At 47.6% G+C, this 19,666-nt stretch overlaps 1 protein-coding gene across 5 annotated transcripts in view; it reads left to right on the top strand.

Annotated features, from left to right (window-relative positions):
* Positions 1-19,666, top strand: part of RALGAPA1 (Ral GTPase activating protein catalytic subunit alpha 1) — a 238,597-nt gene that overhangs the window by 96,971 nt on the left and 121,960 nt on the right. For all 5 annotated transcript variants that reach the window (XM_077819060.1, XM_077819057.1, XM_077819062.1 and 2 more), the window contains exons 21-24: positions 1,462-1,614; positions 4,032-4,225; positions 4,333-4,431; positions 4,545-4,700. In XM_077819060.1, coding sequence (XP_077675186.1) covers positions 1,462-1,614; positions 4,032-4,225; positions 4,333-4,431; positions 4,545-4,700 — 602 coding nt within the window. The remainder of the gene's footprint in view (positions 1-1,461; positions 1,615-4,031; positions 4,226-4,332; positions 4,432-4,544; positions 4,701-19,666) is intronic.

Here is a 19,666-nt window from a genome sequence, read left to right as displayed (position 1 = left end):
ATATAGTACTGAATGTACTCTCTTCCCCATGCCTCCCTCGCACTAAAATAAGTATTTTCTGCTTCTGTGTGGAAAGTTGTACATGTCCTTTTTGGAGAAGTCCTGGAGCTTATTAGCTTGAAATGTGCATTTTAAATAAGGTCTGAGGAAAAGATGGAGAACAAGCAATCAGTAGCTAATAAAAATCCTTTACCTTTTAACTACCAGAGGGAAACAGTTGCAGAGCAGTGCTGAAAGGGGGAAAAATACTTCCCCATGGTATATCAGTGGTGTTCTTCAGACTTTTTTTATTTAATGTCCACTTTCGTGAACTGCTACTACCTTTTTATTATAAGGGCATTAATTATAATTCCATATTTAAAGTTGTGTTGAGGTTTTCACTTGAAGCAGGATAGAAATCCCAGTATTTCACAATTGAGCAATTTAATGTAGTTTCCTGATTTAACATAATTACTGTTCAGACAACAATTGAATTTACTTTAATGCTTTCTGGATATGATCAATCTAACTTTTCAAGAGAGAACAGTTAATTAAAAATCATTGTTTTGAAAGTTAGCCTTATCTTTCTTTCTTTTTTTTTGTTCTGGTAGCTAAATTAGTTATTTTTGGAACTTCACATACATACACGTTTATCTTGACATCTCAAATATAGGCTACATTTGTCTAAATTTTAAAATTCAGAAGTTTCAGCCTTTTCAATCTCTGCTACTTTACTAAATAAGCTGCCTGAGCTCTGCTGCTTATGGGGATCTCTAGCCAGCCCCTGACTCAGAGGCAAGGTGAACTGTGAGGCAAGAGAAGCAGAAACCTGCTCTCCTTTCCCAGGCCTGCTGGTAATGGAGACCTGACAAGGATACCAAGAAATAATAAAATATCAGGAGGTGTCTTTGCAGCATTGCTTCCCCAGCACAGAATTTTACTTCCCTTGGTAGTTGAAGGAATAAGAATTTTCATTTAACTACAGTTTGCTTGTTCTTTGAATTTTCTCTGGCCCTATTTTTCACATTCAGGGATTTGGGCACCAATTAAATCATGACTTAAGCATATATGTAAAATCTATACCTGTTGAGAAAAATATTCACTTCAGTGGGACTTAAACACATGCTTAAATGCTTTTACTGAATTGGGATCTTGGTGAAGGAAGGTGGGAAGAAACTTGTTTGGCTGAGAACACTGAAAGTATTATCAGAGAAAATAAGTACTTTAAAACTATTTATACTTAATGTAGACATTTGCCAATTAATCCATTTACATATTTTGGTATCAGGTTATCACTTGACTGATGACTTCTTTCACAGCACTATTCACATGGACATCTGCTTGTTGTGTATTTCTTTTCTTGGCCAAATATGATTATAAAAAGAGCTCAGGTTTTTTTAATGTTATGTTTAGAAAGCTTTTCAGAAGTTCTAAGAAATAGAAAAGATTTTTAAGGTAACTTTTAAAAAATTGCATTTACAGGCTCTGAAAGTGCTTCTCCAGTCCAGTCTGCTCTTGGATCCCGATCACAGACACCTTCTCCTGCCACTCTGAATGCAGATCATATTGAGCAGAAGGATCTGCAGCTGGATGAGAAGCTCCACCACTCAGTTTTACAGACGCCAGATGACCTAGGCAATATCTGGAATAGAAAACTTTAAAATTGTTCTTTCTTTTTCAATGCAATATAATTAATAGCTAATATCCCTTCAGTATGGAACAGTCTCATACAAGGCTTTTATATTAATTTACATTGATAGATTTTGAAATTTTTGAATGAAAATAAGTTCCTTAAAGTTACAGAAAGCCCTGTGTTTTTTGTATATCACTGCAGGTGCTTATCAGTGGATTATTTGGATTATCAGTCCAAAAAACCTTTTAATGGTTCTTTTTATGTTTAAAATCGCAGCAGTTCAATTTAATGTGCAGAATTATCCAGAACTGCATCTTCACTAATACATAAGTAATGAAGCATCATTACATTTATATGATGCTATAATGTAATATTAGAATATCTGTTGTTTTTCTCTTCTGATTTATACAAACTCTTAGTTGGGGATAAATGGTACCCATTTAATCGTGTGGCACACTTGCTTTGTTGAAATGTTTGGAAGTCTAGAAATTGATAGTTTATGGAAAGGTAACTTTTTCTCTGACCCTATGTGGATCAACTATACCTAACTGCCAAACTTCATGCACAACAAACCCTTAACTACTATGGTGTAAATGCAGTAAAGGTATATAGAGAATATCTACCCTATTGTACATAGCTGCATTTTCCTCTCACATATCATAGATGAACCACTGACCCAAATTCCAGACCCTCCTCTACGACTCACTGACAGACAGAAATAAATATATATATCCTTTTATTTTATCTTAATATGTTTTCTCATAGCCAATATGTGCCAGATTTTTTTAAAAAGCACAGTATCCAGTTGGGGCCAGATTTTCAAGAGAACGCAGATCCTATTTAGGCATCTAAATAAGTGGCCAGATTTTCAGAAGAGTTCAATATGTTCTGGTGCTGTGAAATGTTTTGAAAATCTGACCATAAGTGTCACAATTGGAGCTGTGGTGCGCCAACACTTTTGACGGTCTCGCCCTTATATAATTGCCTAAATGTGAACTGAGTAGAGAGGATTGGAAATTTTTTGATGGAACATATTTCTGTCAAAAAATGCAAACTTGTCAAAATCAAAACATTCCGTGGGAACATGTTGATTTTCACAAAATCCCAATGGAAATCAAGCACGTTTCTTTCAAAACCCTGCCTTCCAGAGAGGCAGGTTTCTTTCAGTTTCCTTCTAGCTTGCCTCCCCAGTGTTTGCTCAGGGGTTCTAGGCTTTTGGCTAAGTCCTGGAAGCCCTGACTCTCCCCACATGCCAGGCTACCCAAGGCTCTGGCCAGCTTGGAGAGCCTCAGAAATGTTTTGAAAGGGTGGAAATTTTTTAACTTTTTCAAAACACAATTTTGGAATTCCCATTCTGCAGGAAATTTCAAAATTTTATTTTTTTCCATTTCAGAGCATTGTTTAGTTTGTTTATGAAATTGTGGAAATTCTGGTTTCCAGCCAGCTCCCGTGTGGGGTGGGGTTGGGTGTTTTTGTTTAAAATATGTCTCCAGTTGTGTGTGCTGAGCACTTTAAAATCCTAGGTATTTTGAAAAACTAATCCTATGTATCAAAAATTCAAATCTAACCTCATTCTCTCTCCAAAAAATATATCCTCTGTTTGTAATGCTCAAATAAGAGTTTAGATACTGTACCATAAAATATTACATATGGATGGCAGCTGAGATATGGGATAATAGTGAGGTGTGTTTTTTTTGTTGTTTTTGGAGAAACTACAACATTGACTATCCTGACTTTCAAGCGCTTGTGCATAATATTTATAATTGACAGTTTTTAATGTTTAATATCAGTTGATAGATATTTACCATTCTTAACTTATTTAGGCTTTTGGGGGGGGCTAAGAAAAGCAGATAAACTATCTGCCAGCTGGAAAAGTAAGTTTTGTTTGCTCTACTTTGAAGTGGAGAGAACTGCATCTTGTCTGATGCTTTCAGGCTCCTGGGCTGAGTTACTGAATATTGCCACCTCACTAGCTGACTAAGGAGGGACTAGTGGCAAGATACAGCAGTTCACACTTTCTTCTCTGTTCTCTTCCCTAATTTGCAAGTAAGAGTCGATCGTGGTAAATGCTAAAGAAAAAGGTCCAACTGCTTTAGTGAGTAAGATTTAAAGCCAAAAGCTAATTTTCTGACGATCCTTTGCACAGGGAATGTTGGAGATTTGCATCTTCATTGAAGCAAAAGCATAAATGTCTTTAGTAAGGAAGAGTAGACTGGTGTAGTTAATTTTAATAGCAAGATCAGATGACACAGTGCTAAGGTGGCCAGCTCTATAAGAAATATCTTTATTGTACTTAGTCTACATAAATGCCTTATCCATTTATTACTTGTTTTAAGGAAACTATTCAGGATTTAAATATAAGACCTTATCCTACTTTACCAAAGGTCGTTCTTATTGTACGTTTTTTCTCCTATTACAGAAACTAGTGAATTCCCATCAGAATGTTGCAGTGTGATGGCAGGGGGCACCCTTACAGGATGGCATGCAGATGTTGCTACTGTAATGTGGAGACGAATGCTAGGGATTTTGGGAGATGTAAACACCATTATGGACCCTGAAATTCATGCGCAAGTTTTTGATTACTTGTGTGAACTCTGGCAGAACCTGGCTAAGGTACAAGAACCTTCTCTATAAACCAGCTTGATAGGGCAAGAGCTTGAGAATGGATCAAAAACTATAAATTTCTGACATACTGCCTCTGTGTTCTTAAATAATTACAGATCAGAGATAATCTTGGTATTTCAGCTGATAACTTGACTTCACCCTCTCCACCAGTTTTAATTCCACCACTGAGAATTCTAACTCCATGGCTTTTCAAGGTAAATACAATAAACCATTCAGTAGATAAGACATTCATATAATATAGAACAATGCTAATATTAACCTGTTACTTCATTTGTGTAATAAGTACTTTTTTTGTAAAAAACTGTAGGCAACCATGTTGACTGATAAATACAAACAAGGCAAGCTACATGCTTATAAGCTTATTTGTAATACAATGAAGCGAAGACAAGATGTTTCCCCAAACAGGGATTTTTTAACTCATTTTTACAATATAATGCACTGTGGACTTCTTCATGTTGATCAGGTAAGTAGATTTTTTATATATATATTTTTTAAATTCAGATGAGGATGTACAGTATAACTGAAATGGAGTCACTTCTCTATCAGAAAATACTGGGTGGATTTTCAATTAAAATAAGTTGGTAATTAAAAATCAGTACTTTGGCTTATATCCTATTGCTGAGCAATTGCCTTGGTAAATCATGCTCATAGTAATGAGCACAACCATAACCTGCTATACACATTTGTGCAGGGGTGTAAGGAGGCAGAAGGTGCCCCGTTTTTCATCTACACAGGCTGTGCTATCCATATTAAAGGTTGCAGCATGGAGGAAGGAGAAACAAGCAACTTCTGGGAGACTTCCCTTCCTCCCTTCACTGCACCAACCTTTGCAGTTGGGCTGGTGGGAAAGTAATTGTGCCAAGTACAAATTGGTTCAGATTGCTACTTCCCTTTCCTCCCATCCCAGGAGCAAAGTAGGAACAAAGGACCATATTGGCTCTGAGTCACAACATGGTTCTTGGTCTGTTACTTGGTTGGTGCAATTACATGCTGCGCCATACCTAGTGCTTGTAGTAAAACCAAAATCTATCTTAGTATACATAGTATAAATCTTCACTGTACTTTGATAGAAATAATTAGCTAATTTTCACAGTATTAACTTCCATTTGATAGGTAGTATTGTCCCTAATTTTCAGTGGAGGAACCTTTTATCAAAAGGTTAAGTGACTGTCAGAGCTGGGTTGAGACCCCTGGTGCTGCCAGCTCCCCATTCTATATATAGACCACATCGCTGACCCATGGAAAGCATACCGTACAAAAGGAAACTGTTAACAAAGCATACATCATATTAACTTATTCAAATGCATAAAGAAAGTATGATCTTTGCCCAAGATACCATTGTCCTATTTGCATATGGTAATCCAAGCCAATTTAGAATGCTGGTTTTGTTGGAGTATTTTTTTAAAACTTGAAGTGATTAGCATCTTTTTTTTTCTTCTTTCTTTCTTTTTCTGGTCAGGATCCCTTCAGTGAAGGTCAAGCTTTTTCCTTATACCTGTCAGATCGGTAATATAGGCAAACTCCCACTCTTCAAGTACTTGCTCATGTCAATTCCATTGTAAGTGTGCACACGCCCACATGCATGGCCATCTGAGATTTTTGCCTTAGCGGTATCCATAGGGCTGGTTGTGTCACCCCCTTGAGTGCTGCGCTCATACGCTGGTATATCAGGCACTGCCAGCTCTACACCCTCTTGGTTCCTTCTTGACAACTCTGACTAAGGGGCAGGAGGATGGGTAATGGAATGGACATGAGCAACACATCCTTGAAGAACGAAAAGGTGGGGTAACTGTTAGGTTTTTTTTTACAAACAAATGAAGGCCTATGAGCTGATCAGAGTGAAGACTGAATTCTTTCCGAAAAAGTAGGTAGGAGAAGTTAAAATTCAGATTTGATTTTTATTAGCAGTCTTTCAGTCAAATAAAAATTTTTCATTCCGGAGCTATTAGAGAAGTGTAAGTAGGAGCTTACAAATCCAAAACATTTTGGTACTTTTTCTGAGTTTCACCAGTAACACAATCCTACCTCCATTGGAGTCAGTTACAGTTTTGCCAGTGACTTTAGTAGGAGCAATATCAAGCCCCATACCTCTCTGAAAATACTGGAAGAAGCAATCTTGCAGAGTTAAATGTAGTTGATAATTAGTTGAGAGGTGTAAAGAAATTGAAGGCAAAATACTGCCGTGAAAATCATCTTCATCCCTTGCCACTCAGACCACATCATTCCTTTGTTTGAACTTGTTTTCCAGTTTCCTCTTTTCTGACCTCACTTTTAATCTTCTGATTTTGTCGCTATCTGAGTGTTTTCAATGTAATTTAGATTTAATTCCTCGGGGCAGTCTTCATTTGCCTGTAAAATGGCATAGAAACCTCTGGTGCTATGTAACTATAATACGTGTGAACAGTGAGTCCAGGCTACAGCAGACAGCTATACGTTTTTGGTTATTTTGCTTCTTGTAGAGAGATGTAAGTTCCAGTAGTTTCTCTTGCTCACAAAGCAATCTAATAGCTAATTTAGAAAAGTTCTGGTAAGAGAGTGCCTCGTCAGCATAATTTTCAAGACCTTGTTGTAGTAATTAATACAACCAAGGGTATGTCTACACTACAAAATTAGGTCAAATTTCTAGAAGTCGGTTTTGTAGAAAGCGTTTTTATACAGTCGATTGTGTGTCCCCCCACACAAATGCTCTAAGTGCATGTAGTCCGTGGAGTGTGTCCACAGTACCGAGGCAACTGTCGACTTCTGGAGCGTTGCACTGTGGGTAGCTATCCCACAGTTCCCGCAGTCTCTGCCGCCCATTTGAATTCTGGGTAGAAATCCCAGTGCCTGATGGGGCTAAAACATTGTCGCGGGTGGTTCTGGGTACATATCGTCAGGCCACCGTTCCCTCCCACCCTCCGTGAAAGCAAGGGCAGACAATTGTTTTGCGCCTTTTTTCTTGAGTTACCTGTGCAGACGCCATACCACGGCAAGCATGGAGCCCACTCAGATCACTTTGGCCATTAGGAGCATATTAAACACCACGTGCATTATCCAGCAGTATATGCAGCACCAGAACCTGGCAAAGCGAAACTGGGTGAGTAGGCGACATCAGCGCCGTGACGAGAGTGATGAGGACATGGACACAGACTTCTCTGAATGCACGGGCCCTGGCAATGCGGGCATCATGGTGCTAATGGGGCAGGCTCATGCGGTGGAACGCCGATTCTGGGCCGAGGAAACAAGCACAGACTGGTGGGACCACATAGTGTTGGAGGTCTGGGACGATTCCCAGTGGCTGCAAAACTTCGACATGCGTAAGGGCACTTTCATGGAACTTTGTGACTTGCTTTCTCCTGCCCTGAGGTGCAAGAATACCAAGATGAAAGCAGCCCTCACAGTTTAGAAGCGAGTGGCAATAGCCCTGTGGAAGCTTGCAATGCCAGACAGCTACCAGTTAGTCGGGAATCAATTTGGAGTGGGTAAATCTACTGTGGGGGCTGCTGTGATGCAAATAGCCAACGCAATCAAAGATCTGCTGCTATCCAGGGTAGTGACCCTGGGAAATGTGCAGGTCATAGTGGATGGCTTTGCTGCAATGGGATTCCCTAACTGTGGTGGGGCCATAGATGGAACCCATATCCCTATCTTGGCACCGGAGCACCAAGCCAGCGAGTACATAAACCGCAAGGGGTACTTTTCAGTAGTGCTGCAAGCACTGATGGATCACAAGGGACGTTTCACCAACATCAACGTGGCATGGCCGGGAAAGATACATGATGCTCACATCTTCAGGAACTCTGGTCTGTTTCAAAAGCTACAAGAAGGGACTTTCTTCCTAGACCAGAAAATAACCTTTGGGGATATTGAAATGCCTATAGTTATCCTTGGGGACCCAGCCTACCCCTTAATGCCCTGGCACCTGAAGCCCTACACAGGCACCCTGGACAGTAGTCAGGAGCTGTTCAGCTATAGACTGAGCAAGTGCAGAATGGTGGTAGAATGTGCATTTGGATGTTTAAAAGCGCGCTGACGCAGTTTACTGACTCGGTTAGACCTCAGCAAAACCAATATTCCCACTGTTATTAGTGCTTGCTGTGCACTCCACAATCTCTGAGAGTAAGGGGGAGACGTTTATGGTGGGGTGGGAGGTTGAGGCAAATCGCCTGTCTGCTGGTTCTGCACAGCCAGACACCAGGGCGGTTAGAAGAGCACAGGAGGGTGCGGTGCGCATCAGAGAAGCTTTGAAAACCAGTTTCATGACTGTCCAGGCTATAGTGTGAAAGTTCTGTTTGTTTCTCCTTGATGAAACCCCCGGCCCCTTGCTTCACTCTACTTCCCTGTAAGCTAACCACCCTCCCCTCCTCCCTTCGATCACCACTTGCAGAGGCAATAAAGTCATTGTTGCTTCACATTCATGCATTCTTTATTAATTTATCACACAAATAGGGGGATAACTGCCAAGGTATCCCAGGAGGGATGGTGGAGGAGGGAAGGACAAGGCCACACAGCACTTGAAAAGTTTAAAATTTATTGAATGCCAGCCTTCTATTGCTTGGGCAATCCTCTGGGGTGGAGTGGCTGGGTGGCCGGAGCCCCCCCACCGCATTCTTGGGCGTCTGGGTGAGGAGGCTATGGAACTTGGGGAAGAGGGCGGTTGGTTACACAGGGGCTGTAGCGGCGGTCTGTGCTCCAGCTGCCTTTCCTGCAGCTCAGCCATATGCTGGAGCATATTAGTTTGATCCTCCAGCAGCCTCAGCATTGAATCCTGCCTCCAGTCATCACACTGCCGCCACCTTTCAGCTTCAGCCCTCTCTTCAGCCCGCCACCTCTTCTCCTGGTCATTTTGTGCTTTCCTGCACTCTGACATTGTCTGCCTCCATGCATTCGTCTGTGTTCTGTCAGTGTGGGAGGACAGCATGAGCTCAGAGAACATTTCATTGCGAATGCGTTTTTTTCGCCTTCTAATCTTCACTAGCCTCTGGGAAGGAGAAGATCCTGTTATCCTTGAAACACATGCAGCTGGTGGAGAAAAAAAAAGGGACAGTGATATTTAAAAAGTCACATTTTCTAGAACAATGGGTACACTCTTTCATGGTAAACCTTGCTGTTAACATTACATACATAGCTCATGTGCTTTCCTTCCAAGGTCGCATTTTGCCTCCCCCCGGTACCTGGCTAGCCTCTCCCCTCTCCCCGTGGCTAACAGCCCAGCAGGAACGGGCACCTCTGAATGTCCCCTTAAGAAAAGCACCCTATTTCAACCAGGTGACATGAATGATCACACTCTCCTGAGGATAACACAGAGAGAGAAAGAACGGATGTTGTTTGAACGCCAGCAAACATACACTGCAATGCTTTGTTCTACAATGATTCCCGAGTACATGCTACTGGCCTGGTGTGGTAAAGTGTCCTACCATGGTGGATGGAATAAGGCTGCCCTCCCCAGAAACCTTTTGCAAAGGCTTTGGGAGTATATCCAGGAGAACCACGAATGCCAGGGCAAATTAATCATTAAACATGCTTGCTTTTAAACCATGTATACTATTTTAAAAGGTACTCTCACCAGAGGACCCTTATCTGCCTGGCAGGTCTGGGAGGCAGTCTTGGGTGGGTTCGGGGGTACTAGCTCCAGGTCCAGGGTGAGAAACAGTTCCTGGCTGTCGGGAAAACCGGTTTCTCCACTTGCTTGCTGTGAGCTATCTACAACCTCATCATCATCATCTTCCTCGTTCCCAAACCTGCTTCCATGTTGCCTCCATCTCCATTGAAGGAGTCAAACAACACGGCTGGGGTAGTTGTGGCTGAACCCCCTAAAATGGCATGCAACTCATCATAGAAGCGGCATGTTTTGGGCTCTGACCCGGAGCGGCCGTTCGCCTCTCTGGTTTTCTGGTAGGCTTGCCTCAGCTCCTTAAGTTTCACGCGACACTGCTTCTGGTCCCTGTTATGGCCTCTGTCCTTCATGCCCTGGGAGATTTTGACAAATGTTTTGGCATTTCGAAAACTGGAACGTAGTTCTGATAGCACGTATTCCTCTCCCCATAAAGCGATCAGATCCCGTACCTCCCGTTCGGTCCATGCTGGAGCTCTTTTGCAATTCTGGGATTCCATCATGGTCACCTCTGCTGATGAGCTCTGCATGGTCACCTGCAGCTTGCCACGCTGGCCAAACAGGAAATTGAAATTCAAAAGTTCGCGGGCCTTTTCCCGTCTACCTGCCCAGTCCATCTGAGTTGGGAGCACTGTCCAGAGAAGTCACAATGGAGCACTCTGTGATACCTCCCCGAGGCCAATACCGTCTAATTGTGTCCACAGTACCCCAAATTCGATCTAGCAAGTCCGATTTCAGCGCTAATCCCCTTGTCGGGGGTGGAGTAAGGAAATCAATTTTAAGAGCCCTTTAAGTCGAAAAAAGGGTGCAGGGTTAAATCGATTTAACGCTGCTAAATTCGACCTCAACTCCTAGTGTAGACCAGGGCTAAGATTGTTCCCAGACATATGTGATTCAATGGCAGATGGTGAGTGTCGGGCAGGTGGGGGGTGTCTAAGGCCAGCAGTAGCACTTAGCCCAGAATATTGCCACTATGTCACCTAATGGCAAGAGCCAGGATCCTCCTTGCCTAGTGGCTACAGTCTGAGGCACTGCTGCCCCATGGTGAGAGTCAATGGCTGCCTTGCCTAGCAGCTACAGTTCAAGATAATATCACCCAATGGTGAGAGTGAACGGTAACATTGCCTAGTGGCTACAGTATGGATGGGGAAGGAGTAGGGGAACCCAAGCCCACCTTGCTCCACTGTGTTCTGACTTCAAAATAATTGTCATACAGGTGACTTAGGGACTGGCACCCTTACTCCAGTTCCCTGAGTCATTTCCTACCCCCAACTTCTGTTCTTCTCAGTGCCACTGATCTGCCTTGGGATCCCACTTGATGTCCTCTCAGGTCTGTCTGTGGAGCACCTTTTCCTGCTGGCAGTGACTCATCACCCGCAGTCCCTGTAGTTGAAGGTCTGCAGTGGCTTAGCTGTGAGGCCCAGTCCTGGCTTCTTGGAGCCCTGTACAGGAGGCTGCTGCACCCAACTGCTCTCCTGCTCCATCTGCCCAGACTGAACTGAGCTGCTCCCTTTTGAATGCTCCCTCCACTGGGAGCATGCCCAGCTGAGGTGAGGGAGCAAAGCTTCCTGCATCCATAGAAGCTCCCTAACCCTCTCCTCCTCAGTGTGGGGTTGGTAAAACCCATCACAGTAAGGAAGATGTTAGTTCTGGTAAACCTATTCAAATCACAATCTTCCTATGAGTGATTTAGCAGTGATCTTACATTTTTACAAAAGGAACCTATCTACATTTTTTTCATATATTGTGCTGCTTTTGATTACCTTTCTTTTCCTCTGTCTTAATTTCTCTTTCCCTCATTCCCTAATGCTATTTCTGCCTTATTGAGATATCACTTGTGAGCTTTGTAAAAAATGAAATTTCACTTGTTCCTATGCAACAGCAAAACGGTTCATTTCCAATCTTAGGTCTTCCATATGACAGAAGAACTTTGAAATTATCTTCACAAGGTAAACAGAAGGCTGAAGAAATATTAAAGCAATTATATGCTACAGTATTTAGAGTCTTTTTAACTATTATTCAGTGTTGCCATCCAAGTGTTCAAAAGTCATGGGTCAGGCCCCAAAGTCCATAGGATTTAAAAAAAAAAAAATTGGCAGTTTTTTCTTGTTTCTGAGCCTTTAGGACACACGTGGGTCATGGTTTCAAGCTTTTCTCCACACCCATGAAGTCTATAAACTTACTGTTTTATGAAAGCTGAGGCTCTCATGAAATAGGAGGACTCAGGAGAGCAGGGGGTGCTTTTTAGAAAAACACCAAATATTGTGAGACTGGGGAACACTGCTATTTTTTCAGAATTTACTGTATTTCCAGGTAACCATTTAGTGTGATTCTTTAGCTGACAGTTGAAATCCTCTCCCTTAGCTGTGCTGTAGGAATTAAATGAAGTAAATTTTCCCCTTATGTTCTTCCTTTTAGAGAAAGGAAATATAGAACAGATCAGTTAGTGTTAAAATGCATGAAAGAAACTAAAGACATTTCGTGGCTTAAATTTTTTTCTTAGTGGCTCATATCTGCGTGAGTAGATGCAGACATGTATTGCACTTAGGTGTATGCGTGGCCAGCGCTCCATAACCAGAGACTTTTGCCTAGCAGTACCCATAGAGGGGCGGCACCATTAGTTTTAGACTAGTTTATTGTATATACTCAGTGTTAGTGGTTAGTAGAGAGTGTTATTTGATAGTGTGCCCTGCTGATGCCCACACCAGAGTTTAAATGTCCTTCATGTGGAAGGGCGATCCCTAACAGTGACCCCCCCCCCCCCCATGAGGTGCTTGCTTTGTCTTGGCAAGGCCCACCTTACAGAGCATTGTTCAATCTGTAGATCATTCAAGAAGTGTACTCGGGTGGCGCAGGGACCTTCCCCTCAAGCAGCATCTTCTTGAACAAGCCATGCATCCTGATCCAGTACTGAAGCCCTCCTCAGGCTGAAGATGGCCCTCAGGCTCTCATTCCAGAGCAAGTGCTTCTCCGAAGAGGCAAAGGAGCTGCTCTCCATTATTGGTGCCAAGGAAGAGGTCTCATAAGACCAATCAGGACTACTCCAGGTTGCGGGGCAACTCCTCTGCCTCACCCAAGAAAAGCACAGACCGGCATGGGACCAGTTCTGGCATGTGGGATGGCACAGATACCAAGTGGGAAGGGCATAAACCCTGTATCATTGACTACAGTGCCGGCCTCCAGGTCCCGAGGAGGGTGATGCCAGTACCAGTCTAGCAGACCTGCTCTACCTTTCCATTCTGTCCTCACCGCTGGTCCAGGACTTTGCGATGCTCGCGCCTTCAGCAGCCCTCCAGTGGAGCGCCCCACTGAACCTTTGTGCCCCTCAGCACTGCACCTAGACACTTCCTCCTGGTGGTGGGCATGGAGCTGGTACAGGAATCAGTGCGGGGGACATTGGAACCGGGGTTCTCTTTAGCTCTGCTACATTTGACACCTCGGCTGTTCCCATGGGGGTCTCATCATCCTGGACATCGATGCATTTGGATGCTTTGGTATCACTGTTTGTTCCAGGACCAGTGCTGCCTGCGGCACTGACATGCTCGATACTGACAGCACTGCATTCATCGGGGGAACTGATTCTTGCCGTGTTCTGGACAGTGGATGAATTGGACTTCCTATTGGCTCCCTCAGGCATTGCTCCACTCATGTCTCCGAGATCCAGGGGCTCTGATTCCAAGTCAGTTGTCATCCTCCTGCTACGCATCTCCTAATGAACTCCGGGGGCTGCCAATGGCCCAATGTGGCTCCCAGAATTGGCATGTGGCCAGGACAGAGGTCCTTCGCCAGGCTTCTACTGGTCACCAATGTCCTACCCATATCAGTGGCCACCTTGGACTCAGTGGGACATTCCTCACTTGCAGAGATCCCACTCTTCATCTCATTCAAAGTTGAAGTCACCTGCTTGGTCAACGGTGGTGACTTTGGATCAGCCAAAAGCCCAGGCATCAGCTGTTTTCCTCCCTGAGAAGCCACCGGAGTCATCACTTCCAGATACATCTTTTTGGGGGGCGGGCGAGAGCCAATTTTTGCTCAGCCAAGACCCTCTTCCTCATTACTGGATGATGCCGTGCTGCCTGGTTCATCCTCCCCTTCTCTTCTGAAGGGCTTTAAGGTGTTCCAGGACCTTTTACTCCACATAGCCACATCACTGGGCATCCAGGCAGAGTTCCTTCAGGAGAGCACACAGAGACTGGTAGATATTCAGTCCACTGTCCCTGGGAGCATGGCAGCTTTTCACATGCCCACCATCAGGAAGTTAGGCACCTAGAGAATTTAGGCACCTCCAGGTTTAGGCAGCAACTGAGTGGGGGTTTTGAGATCTCAGTGGAGCTAAAATATTGGATTTAGGCATCTAAAGTAGCAGTTAGGTGTCTGAATCCCTTTGTGGATCTATCCCACAGAGGTTAAAGGCCTGAACAACTCTGCTCCCATGAAAATCAATGGTAGAATTTTAACTGATTTGAATGGAGGCAGAATAAGACTTGCTTAAGACGACAGTCAGCATGTAGCTAGGAATTGAACTGAAGAGACCTAACTTCCAGTTTTCCCCTCCTCTAACCACTAAACTACATTTTCTCTCCTACTGAATTGCAAATTTGCATGTTAACATTAATCATCAAGGTATGCTACAAAGTCTGTCTCTCAGAGAATTTTTTCAGAGAAGGATTATATTCTTTATTTGCATGTGAACTGGGGAGTTTTTTATACTGACTGTATCTTGTCCACATGCAGATTCATAGATTTAAACAATTCATAGATTCTTAGAGAAATCACAATATGTACCTTATGTGACAGGGTCGGGCCAGATGGCTACAGGAGAGTGATCCTATTGGGATCTGGGAAGTGGGCGGGCTTTCTGCTAAAGGATCCCCCCAGCCTAATAGGTGGATTTAATGGACCTGGACACCAAATAAATACGGGGGACAACTAATGAAATAACAGGGACAGGAGTGTGGTCAAAGGGTCAAACGAAGGGAACCAGCCGGGGACACCGAGCACAGAACCCCGGACAGTGCCCACTGCTCCTCAAAGGCGTCAAGGGAGTCAGTGGACACTGTACAGAGAAACTCTGTCCGGATATGCGAACAGACGGAGGATCAGCAATAGGCCCCACAGTCACAGGAGACTCCATCGGCCAACCTCCTCATCCTAGTTTTATAGATGACCATTTTAGCTAGGGCCAGGAGGAGGTTGATCAGGAGATCCCGTGACTTTGTGAAGCTGCGGATAGGGAGTGCATAAATAAGGTGAGGGGAAAAGTGCAACCAGAAACGTAATAAAATATTCGTGAGGAGCCAGAATAGGGGCTGTAGCCTGGCACACTCCAAATGTGTGTGCCAGGGTTTCCCTCACGCCGCAAAAGGGGCAGGTGTCTGGAATAGGGGTGAACCACACCAAGTACACGCCCGTGCTCACGGCTCCATGAAGGAGCTGCCAACTGGTATCCCCGGCGGGCCTTGGGACCAAGGTGGAATATAGGCTGGCCCACTGGGGCTCCTTGCCCTCCAGAGGTGGCAGGAGGTCCCGCCATTTTGTATCGGTGTGGGACGTGAGGATGAGGACGTGAAGCATATGGAGCACGAGTGTGTATAGATGTTTCCTTGGCGCGGTCTGGAAGCAGACCAGCTGCAGCTAGTGCAGCCAGCTCACGGTGAAGGGGCGGGGGGGTCGGTTGAGTCCACGGGGCAGGGGCCCGATGGAAAGCTCCGGTGGGCCTGCGGTGGAGGGTGGGCAGGGCGTGCTATCGTGCAGGACCCGGTCGAGGTAAACCCGAGCAGTGGGCGGCAAAGCAGCCCTCACCTCCTGAAGTACGCTCCGGGGAGTACGAGGTCTGGAGAGCCCCATGCGCTGAGCGAGCGTCAGGGGATCTAGCCAGTCTCCCCGGTCGTAGTCCAGGAGTTCTCCGACTCTTGTGACTTCTGCCAGGACCAACCTCTGGTGCACCAAGGGGGACTCCGCCACCTGCACGCGGAGCTGGAGTTGTGTAGCAGGGGCTCCGCGAGGAGATCTGCCCCCTCAGTGGCCACCATGGACCTGGTCGTTGAAAGCAGTTTCCAGGTCCGGAGGAGGTCCTGGTAGAAGACCGGCAGACCGGAGAGGTCTCGCAGAAGACCTCTTGGATGGAGATAAAGGAGCTGCCAGTTGCATCGGAGCCCTCGGAAGCAGTGCAGGAAGGCATGCGCCAGTATGCTCCACGCCGGACTACCTGCACCATAAAGGAGCCTCTGCAGGGCCTGGAGGCAGAAGACATGGACCTGAGTGTGCAGACACTTCAGGCCTTGCCCTCCCTCCTCCAGCAGTAGATGGAGAACTCCTGCAGGGACCCAGTGCAGTCTTGACCAAAAGAACTCCAGAATCGATGTCCGGAGGTTGGCCAGGAAACCCGGAGCTGGGACCAGTGTGTTGAGCCGGTACCCGAGCATGGACAGGACTAGTTGATTTAAAACCAGCACTCTCCCTCGAAGAGAGAGGCGCTGGAATAGTTCTGTCCATTTCCGGAGCCGGTCTATCACCCTGCCCTCTAAATCGTGCCAGTTCTCCAGCGGAGAGGGATGTGTCACAGAAAGGTAAACGCCGAGATAGAGCAGCAGACCCGCGCTCCACTGGATGGCCTAAAGCGCGGGTGGGAGGGAGCTCGCCTGCCAGCCGTCCCCAACCACCAGGCCAGAGCTCTTGACCAAGTTGACCCGGGCGGAGGAGGCTGCCGAATAGATAGCCTTGCAAGCCTCCACCCGCACAAAGTCGCCCGGGTCCTGGACCATGAGGAGCACATCATTGGCATACACCGACAGGACCAGCCGCAGCTCTGGCTCCCACAGCACCAACCCTGTCAACCTCCTGCGGATGAGACAGAGGAAGGGCTCGATCGCCAGAGCATACAGCTGGCCCGAGAGGGGGCACCCCTGACGTACTCCTCGCCTGAAGCTGACCGGTTCGGTCAGGGTCCAGTTGAGCCTGACCACACACTCTCTGTGGAGGCGTACAGCACCCAGAGAAAACCCGCAAACTGGGATCGGAAGCCAAATGCTTGCAGAGTGCTCAGGAGATACCCGTGGTCCACCCTGTCAAATGCCTTCTCCTGATCCAAGGACAGGAGGGCGAACAACAGACCCTCCCTACACCCAAGTTCCAAAAGGTCCCGGACCAGATATAGGTTGTCAAAGATGCTGCGGCCTGGGACAGTGTAGGTCTGGTCTGGGTGGACCACGTCCGCCAGCACGGACCCTAGCCAGAGCGAGATTGCTTTTGCCGCAACTTTGTAGTCCGTGCTGAGGAGCAAGACGGGATGCCAATTTTGTAAATTGCGGAGGTCCCCTTTCTTTGGCAATAAGGCGAGCATGGCTCCCCTGCACGAAAGAGGGAGGACCCCGCTCTGCAAAGACTCGGCCCAGACGGTGACTAGGTCTGGGCCGAGGACGTCCCAGAACACGTGGTAGAACTCCACGATCAGCCTGTCCATGCCAGGAGATTTATTGGTGGGCATGCGATGGAGGGCTTCCGAGAACTCGGCCAGAGTGAGAGGCAGCTCTAGCCAGTCTCGGTCGCCCGCACTGACCTTAGGGAGCTCCTCACAGAGCACTCTGAAAGTGTTAGGATCGGTCGGATCTGGGGAGAAAAGGCTTGCGTAGAAGGCTCTCGCCCTCCTGCACGTCTCCACCAGATCCGTGATGGGGGTGCTGTCTTCTGCCAGAAGGCAGGTGATGTGTTTCTTGGTCCCCCTCCTCTTCTCCGGGGCATAGAAGAAGCGGGAGCTGCGATCCATCTCCTGAAGGAGACAGATGTGGGATCGAACAAAGGCGCTCCGGGCCCGATGATCTTCGAGGGCCCGGAGCTCCTCCCGCTTCTCCCGGCATGCTTCGCAAAGGGGCAGATCCTCAGGGCTGGCGGCCAGATGCCTCTCCAGCTCTAAGACCTCCCTTCCAACTGCTCTATCGCCGCATCCCTCCATTGGCTGGCGCTCCAGGTATAGTCGTGGCAGAAAAGCCGGGCGCGCACCTTCCCCAGGTCCCACTACCACCGCGCTGAGGGAAAGGTACGCCGCTGCCCTCGCCAGGCCAGCCAGAACTCCCGGAAGGACGTCACGAAGCCCACGAAGCCCACATCCTCCAACAAGCTGTTGTTGAAATGCCAATAGGCCGTCCCTGGCCTCTCCGTGCAGAAGAAGGCCGTCATGGTGGCTAAACAATGGTCAGAGAATGGAGCTAGCTGGATGCTGGCGGAGTGTGCTCATGAAAGGTGGAAGCGTGATAAATAAATGCGGTCCAGTTGGGAGTGGCGCGACCGATGGGCCTCCACCCGGACAAAGGTGAACGTGGAAATGTCATCTGGGTGGTGGTGGTCGAGCCAGATGTCCACCAGGGAGCGATGTTCCACTATCTCCCGGAGGACGTCCGTGGCGGCCGGGCACTGCTCGGTCCGTGAGCGGTCCCGCTCCTCGAGGGTGGTGTTGAAGTCCCCGCCCAGGACCAGGCACTCATGAGGCTCCAGGGCGCCGAGGAAGGCGGACACCTGCTGATAGAATTGCAGCCGCTCCAGGCTCGATGTCGGGATATAGACGTTAACGAGGTTGACCACAAGCCCCTCCATACAGACCCGCAGGTGCAGCAGGCGGCCCGGCACAGCCTCGGCGACCCCCAGCACCTCGGGCCATAGGTCGGGGGAGAACAGGGTTGCTACTCTAGCCATCTCATGGTTCGTAGGACTGAAGTAGACCCTGTCCCCCTAGTCCAGCCGCCAACTGTCTTCTGCAGCTGGATCCGTATGGGTTTCCTGCAGGAAAACCACAGAGTATCCCCCCTCCCAAAGGAAGCAGAGCACTTGGGACCTGCGGAGACCCATCCTACAGCCCCGGGTGTTCAATGTTACGATGACCAATGGTGCCATGAGGAGGGCTGGGGAGGGATCCTCGCTGGCAGGGACGCTCGCGGCCCCCACTGGGCCATGCAGCAAACCGTGACCTACCCCGTAGGTGAGAAACGAGTAATGGAAGCCGTGGACCTGCTGGTAGGCCACGGCGGCCTGCTTCTCGGTCCTTTTACCCTCCCCCATAAGGGCCCTCGCGGCCCAGAGGATCTGATGAAAGTCCCCCCATTGCTGGAGAGCAAGCTGTACCTTGTTGCGGGAGCCACGGACATCTTATAAAAACTCCTGCAGCTCCTCTCGCAGCGCATGGGGGGGTGGGATTACTGACTCCTGGTTATCCCCGGACCAGGCCCCTGGCACGGCCCCGTGGCCCACCGAGATGGTCAGGCAAGGTGCGGATCACCAACGTGGCGCCCGATGGGTTGGCACCAAGCGGCCCGCCTCGAACTCTGGGGCAGTAGGGGGCAGCGGAGGGAAGATAGCAGCCCCTAGTGGGTCGGGACAGGGAAACACAAAGACCGCTCCCTGGGGGTCATTTACCGCAAATGGGAAGGAGACAGCCCTAGGGGTGGCAGTAACATCACGGGAGGTGGAGGAGATAGGGACGGGGTCGGCATCAGGGGCAGAGCTGCAGTCCGGGACGGGATGGGGCAGAGGCGAGATTCTGAGCTTCAGAAGCCGAGCAACTGGGTGGTGGCACTTTTCGGTCAGGCTCAAGGGTTGGGGGGGTAGGAAGGGGGCTCTCAGTGATGCCGGGCTCAGGCTTTTTGGTGGGTTTGGCAGCCACGGCAGCAGGAGGTGGACTGTCTTCTGTAGAGCCCCCGCCTGGGAAGGAGGTTGATTGCTCCACACCAACGAGGGGTGCCCCTGGTGGCTTGGGTCCCGGTCGCGTGCCACTGGCTGTCGCCTCAACAGGCTTGGTGGCCATCAGCGGGGTGCCTTCTGTGGCTGGGTTGATGGAGGAGTACAGG

This window comes from Eretmochelys imbricata, chromosome 6 (assembly GCF_965152235.1).
Source record: "Eretmochelys imbricata isolate rEreImb1 chromosome 6, rEreImb1.hap1, whole genome shotgun sequence".
NCBI classification, from domain to species: domain Eukaryota; kingdom Metazoa; phylum Chordata; order Testudines; family Cheloniidae; genus Eretmochelys; species Eretmochelys imbricata.
Note: the sequence above shows the minus strand (reverse complement) of the source record. Positions and strands in the feature narration are given on the sequence as shown.